Source organism: Cynoglossus semilaevis, chromosome 18 (assembly GCF_000523025.1).
Source record: "Cynoglossus semilaevis isolate Cse_v1.0 chromosome 18, Cse_v1.0, whole genome shotgun sequence".
NCBI classification, from domain to species: Eukaryota; Metazoa; Chordata; class Actinopteri; order Pleuronectiformes; family Cynoglossidae; genus Cynoglossus; species Cynoglossus semilaevis.
Genome location: NC_024324.1, coordinates 13,961,113 through 13,967,492, shown reverse-complemented (window position 1 = coordinate 13,967,492; position 6,380 = coordinate 13,961,113). Strand labels below are relative to the sequence as shown.

General features: G+C 39.1%; 2 protein-coding genes across 2 annotated transcripts in view; both read right to left on the bottom strand.

Moving 5' to 3' along the window:
- Positions 1–3,618: 3,618 nt before the first annotated feature.
- On the bottom strand, positions 3,619–5,247 carry txnl4a (thioredoxin-like 4A). Its single transcript, XM_008332082.3, has 4 exons — positions 5,092–5,247; positions 4,703–4,885; positions 4,080–4,183; positions 3,619–3,997 (listed from the first exon to the last, which is right to left on the bottom strand). Exons 2-4 carry the CDS (start codon positions 4,853–4,855, stop codon positions 3,826–3,828), a joined length of 429 nt encoding a protein of 142 aa, XP_008330304.1. The 5' UTR covers positions 4,856–4,885; positions 5,092–5,247; the 3' UTR covers positions 3,619–3,825.
- Positions 5,248–5,495: 248 nt separating this feature from the next.
- The window catches only part of LOC103394671 (E3 ubiquitin-protein ligase znrf2-like), a 5,691-nt gene continuing 4,806 nt past the window's right edge, over positions 5,496–6,380 (bottom strand). The window contains exon 4 of the mRNA XM_008332083.3: positions 5,496–6,369. Within this exon, the coding sequence (XP_008330305.1) occupies positions 6,312–6,369 (58 nt within the window). The 3' untranslated portion in view covers positions 5,496–6,311. The remainder of the gene's footprint in view (positions 6,370–6,380) is intronic.

Here is a 6,380-nt window from a genome sequence, read left to right as displayed (position 1 = left end):
TTCCTCTTATACCAACAGCACCAGGAGTTCCAGGATCTCCCTGTTGAACACATTCACAGGTAACATTCCCATTCCCTAATAAAACAACTGCAAACAAACAGGTGAGAGGGCTGACATGATCCTAGTTAAAATAACCAAAGGAGGTAAACAACAACAAGACAATGAATGAACTTGTTGTGTCTCAGTTTTTTAGTACTGTATTTTGATGGTATAAACACTGAGTCAAAGACTTTACACTTTGAACTACAGTTGTGTTATTGTCTCTCTCCGTGGTGCTGAAATGGACTGGTGACCAGAGTCTGAGGCTGAATCCTGTTCCTTTAGTGACAAGAACATTCTGACCAATAAAGTGGATGAATAAATTAAAGAATGAATGAATGCATTAATGAATGGATGGATTGGAGAATAAGTTTTGTGAACCTACTCAATAATGTTTCATCACTTATTCTTTTCTATGTTGTCTATGCTTCAAGCTGGTAAAGGTTGCTTCCTCCCCCCTTTACCCCACATCACCTATCCGCCCCCTCGACTGACATCAAAAGACACAGCACTTGAAGTCAGCTGCTCTACAGACTTCTGCCGTGAAGCCCCCACCTCACCTCCATGACTCACAAAGGTTCATTATTGGACTTCGGTATCGATGAGGACACGTAGGCAGCTGGTGAGCCTGCATCACGCAGCTTCTGCTCACTCAATGCTCAAGAAAACTTGAGCATTGTGTAAAATCAATGTAGACCAACAAGGAGGCCAGGAAGTGCTTTGTCTCTTACAAACATCGCCTCAAGCATGGTCTCCATCACCCTGAACTACCACGTTCTCCTCCTCTTCCTCACATTAAATCTGATCGCTACAGAGTGTCTGTCATCTCATCAGGAGTCATAGAAAGAATTGTAGTTGTCATGTGCGTTGCATCATCTTCATCGTCACACCTGCCTTTCTACAATCCACTCTCAGTAGCCCTGCAACACCCCCACTGAGCTACGAAGGTTAGTACAGTCTGCCTGTGCTCTATCCTTATAAGGGCAAAACACATTGACAGAGGCAGAGGAAGAGGAGGGGGAGGAGGGAGGAGGGATGGGGTTCTGTGTGAGCACAGGAAGACAGGCAGAGGGACAGTGGCTGAAATAGGAGGAGAGGGAGATGATGATGAGAGACTGGTAGGAGGAGGGAGGTGATGGAAATGGTGTGAGATAAAGTGCAGCTTTGGACCGTCAGATAATGAATAATCACATTTACTAACGTCAATGATGGTCCTCAGTCTGATGTCTGCTTAAATGTGGAGCTTAGTGAAATGAGTTTGAAAACAGAATTGCAAATAGTATGGATTAGCAATATCACATGCATGCTCACAGAGTCAGGTGACTGTTCTCACACATTTGAAGCAAAACCACACACCAGAACAACCACCAGGTATTTGCATGACGCCTACTTAAAATTAAAATGTGCCTAGAAATTCGTAAGCTGCAAACATGTGAGTCACCTCGAGCAAAGTAATATCAATGACATGACTTTAGGTCATGTGTTAGATTTACTGCAGCTCCCTTTGTAGTCGCAGATGATTCATATCCTTGTTTTGCGCCCGGAAGCTGTTTGTATGTGTGTGTGTGTGTGTGTGTGTTGCCTTCATTTCTCAGCGTTGCACCTCCTGCGTAGTAGGAGACCTGCCCTGCCTGTGAGGACCGGGCATGTGCTAATTGGGCCTGGAGTCTGTGAATGGAGCTGGAGTGTGTAAGTGGGCTGTGTCTATGTGGGTTCAGTGGGTGTAAACGGTGCCTCCCGTGTGTATGTGTGGTGGTATTTGTCACCATTAAGCCACCTAAGATCCTGATTTTGTGTCAGGCGGTGGGATGACATCCTGTTGGGAATCATACAGGAAGCCACTAAAAGATGCACATATTAGTCACGAATCCCCATGTGGTGTAAAAAGCAATCACAGAGAAGGGGGGAGGAATTAAACCATTAGACACCCGGCTGCTGATGTATGTCAGCATCAATGAAAGGAGGCTGAAGCAGCATATTAACAATATGAAACATCTGCTCGTGTTATTCTTAACCATCGCAGAGGGAGGGGACAAGTAAGATATCAAAGGTTTTTTTATGTAAATAAAATGCATATTAAATCTGAAAAACCAAAAGGTTCCAAAAGATTAATAAAGGCTGGCAATAAATAAATAAATAAATAAATAAATAAATAAAATAAGGTTACCATATTATGACTAAAGACAATTCTATTAGAAACCCCGAATATGTAAGTGTCCAATTGTGATTAATCGACTAAGAATGGAAATATACGTAGGTTAAGTGTGTAACTGTAAACAATGCAGGTCAAAGGAGGGTATTTTTATTCCTACTGTACATTTGTTTTATACAAATGACTGTATTTCATTAATGAATTCATACGTGTTGTATAAATAAATCTGTTGTACCCTCAGCTTTATAATGAAGAAACAATTAAACAATACCTTATATGTATTAAAATGCATTCATGCTTTAGTTCAATGTGTCCACTCACCGACATCTGCAGTGCAACGATTAATAGTGTCGGTGGTGTGTGTGAATATTGTATGTGTAAGATAGCCAGGTTTCAGAGACAGGCTAATCAAATATAAATGTGCTGCGAAACAGACTGTACCTAAAGTGTGAAGTTTGACATGTTGGACAGATGTTCGTGTTTAGGTCAACAAACTCCAAACTGATGGTAATGAGGGAGAGAGAGGCAAAATTACAGAATATAACATATCTTGTTTTTTCCATTCAATATTACATTAGACAAAAGACAAAGATTAATATATACATGAGTGAGCTGTGTGGTAGGGTTTTAAATGTATCAGTTTGTCGCCCTCTTGTGGACATTATGGGCCCGTACAAGAGAGAGAGCAAACTTAAGCTCAACGCCACAATTGTTGTTTAAGGCAGTGATTTCCAACCACTGTTCCGCGGCACATTAGGGTGCCTTGATCATCGGGAAACAGTGGGAAATTATCCAATTTCACTTAATCAATTAATTATTTTTTTGTTTACTGCAAAATGTTTTTTCTTTTTCTGAGCGAGTGAGATGCAGAAAAATTAAATATCTTTTCGCCTTCTTATATTTATTCTCTATACTAATAAAAGACACAATAAAAAATATAAAAACAAACAAAAACCAAATAAAAATATATAAATGCTAATATAAAGACCTTTCCTGTTTGTTTCAATGAGTGGTTGTGGGTAATTAAATAAAATGTTCAGATGACGTTTCTGCATTGTTCATTCAAACACGTCTACCAAAAAAGGAAGTATGTACACATACAACACACTGCTCTTTCAACTACTGCACTTGTCTTATATGTAAGCAGATCAATTTGCAGTCTCCACCACAGAATATTACCATGAACCTGCCAGCCAAAGTTTGCAAAACACAACCACAATAAGGACAAAGGCCTGCATCATCGCCCAGAAGCATTTTTTGTACTCTGCTGTCACTGTCAAAACTCTCAGTTTGTGTGTGGTCTTCCTACTTATTTTGTAAGCTGTAGTATGTATGTAAACCGAACTCCGACGCAAGTGGAGGATACCCTGCAAAGGAGGTCATTTTCAAAGCAACAGTGGACATTAAGGAATATATATCAAAACATATTCTGTAAAATTGTTTATTAAATAACAATATTGTCTCTGGTTTAAAACAGACAAAAACAAATAAAATGTTACACAAACACAACAGAATGATGTTATGCAGATGAAAACGATGCCGTCTCGGACTTTTGTGATTTGTAGTCTCTGTTGTATGTTCCAAAATCCATCAGAGAAACAAAAACAATAAAAAGAAAATAGTAAAAAAAATAATCAATATCTGTATTTGGTGGAGTAATCTTTAGGTGACACCACCAGACCTCGTCCTTTTCTTGCTCCTCTGTACACCGTCTCAACAATGTCTATCATCTCCTGCTTGTCTTCCATTGTCCAGTTGATCTTGTTGTTGTTACCTGTGCCCAAATCAATCATGATGTGTTTGTTCCTGAGGAAAGACGAGAATTAGAAACTAAAAGAAGAAACAACATCATCAGAAGGGCTTCGAAATGATCGGCTCCTGTTCTTACCTGAAGAAGAACATCACAGTACAGGGGTCATACAACTCGTACATCTTGTTGAAATCAGGGACTTCCGTGATGTCCACTAAGTAAATAACAGCAAAATTCTTCACCTGTTAAGATGTCAGCAGTAATTTAAAGAGTATATTAGAAATGCAAAACAAAATAACAATAATCTCATCTTTAGTGGTTAATTATAATAAACAAAATGACTACCATAAATAATTAAAACAATATGATGAACAAGTCTAACAGTTTGATGACCATGTCAGGTGTGCTGCGTGGTGTGCGTGCGTGCGTTTATTGATTTTGCATTCAACCTCTTCTTTAAGATGATTAATTTTACAGCAGTGTGTGTCCAGTGACAGCAGAGCACATTAAAAATGAATGAATCCCATTGGCATTTTAATACCCTAGTTAAAGACGCAGCTGCACGTCAGCAGCTTTTTGAACATGAAACAGCCTGTGTTATTACCGCGGATTTAAAAAAATATGAATTTTTCAAAACTACATATGCATTGTTTTCATTTTCCTAAAGTTTCTTTGAGTTACCTGGAACTGCATTTATCATGATCACGTTCGTCCACAAATGACAATCTATACAGTTTCATTAGGAACTGGTAGTGGCTTACCTTTTCGGCGATGCTGTACAGAACCTCGTCCATCTTCATGCACGTTGGGTCCCAGTCGTGTCCGAAGCGGATGACCAGAACTCTGTCCTCCTCAGACAGGATGGCTTGGTCAACCTGCCAGCCATTGTGGAGATGAGGGAGCATGTACGACATCTTGAACTAGATCTAGATCTTTCCCCCAAGCTGTAAACATAAACGTGTTAGATAAATTACACATCAATTTGAAGCAATGACAGCAAAGCTTGAAAAGGCAATGTGTAAAACCTTATTTTCAGCCTTAACATCCAGTTAGCAGGAGAGTGCTAACATGCTAACGAGCTTTTAAATGTTAACGAGGTTAAATACAACCACAGTAAATATACGTTGTTGTCAAGAAAGTATTTACTTACTTCAAAATACAATTAGCAGAGCTTTGTCTGTCAAAATTAGCCCAGTGTGAGGTATATTTGTCGATTTCAGACGTCGGTATGTAGTATTTTCTGTTCGTATGGACGTCGTTGTCCTACGTCTTACGTCACAAAGAAACGTACGACGTGCTTACGTTTTAGTGACGGCATTTCCGCTCTTTTAGGAGAGCCACTTCCTGTCGCTCCTTAGGTTCTGTTTATTAAAAAATATTTTGAATTACAATACCAAATTCAGTAAATCAACTAAGTTAAATTTAATTTAACACTGTAACGTAACTTTCCGTTTATAATAGTTATTATAATTTGTATACTGCATGTATATATAGTTTATTTTAGGCTGGTAGATAATACATTTTGTGTAAAAGCAAGTTCTGGTGCAATACAGAGAGACACAAAGACAAAACATTTATTATTGTGCAATCCTTTACAGTACAAATACAAAGGTTCAAAGGTTATAGGAAAACTTCCCTGTCTATGGCATAGCAGCGTATTATGGCACTCTGATAGAGCGTGAATCATCACAATTATGTATGTCTTCACTTATTCATATTTTTTTAACCACTAAACTACACAATCACAGAAGTATGGTTTTGATAAGCCAAATGATTAACCAAGACTGACAGTTTCATGTTAGACTGTTTGGTCTTCAGCTCACATGATTGTTTAACAAACAGTAGAGATAACCAATTTTCAAACAACATAAAGATTTACTTCCTAGCTACACTATGATCGTCCCTTGAAACAGATAAGGGCTTCTCTCATTGACAATGGCTGTTTTTTCACATTGAAAAACATCAGCCTTTAGCCACTCGATCCAGCCTTTGAAACAGGCAACAACCCAAAAAAACCTCCTGAGCAGAGATTCCTCCACCATGTGGAACATAAAGGTCCTCTGCTACAAAACCACAGTCTGTTTGGCTCCGATCAGTCCTCCTGTTGCACAAACCCTCTTGAATTCAGCAGGTGGTATAAGAAACATTCACATAAATTTGGAGACAGTGTCTCAACCAGTGGTTCTGAGAAAAAAAAACAAACAAACATATCCATTACATCCACAAGGATGTAAGAAAAAAAAATCTTGCACTTAAGAATGTCCTAAAGTTCCTGAAGAGCATGGACGCTCATTTCACACAAACAGGATTGGGTGAGGTTAAGGGGGCAGGACCGACCACACCTATATTGAAATGTTACTCTCTGAGCTTCTATTCTGCGGGATGCTCTGGCCAAGAGCGGGTCATCTCAAACCACTCGTCTATGCCCCTGATACAGCA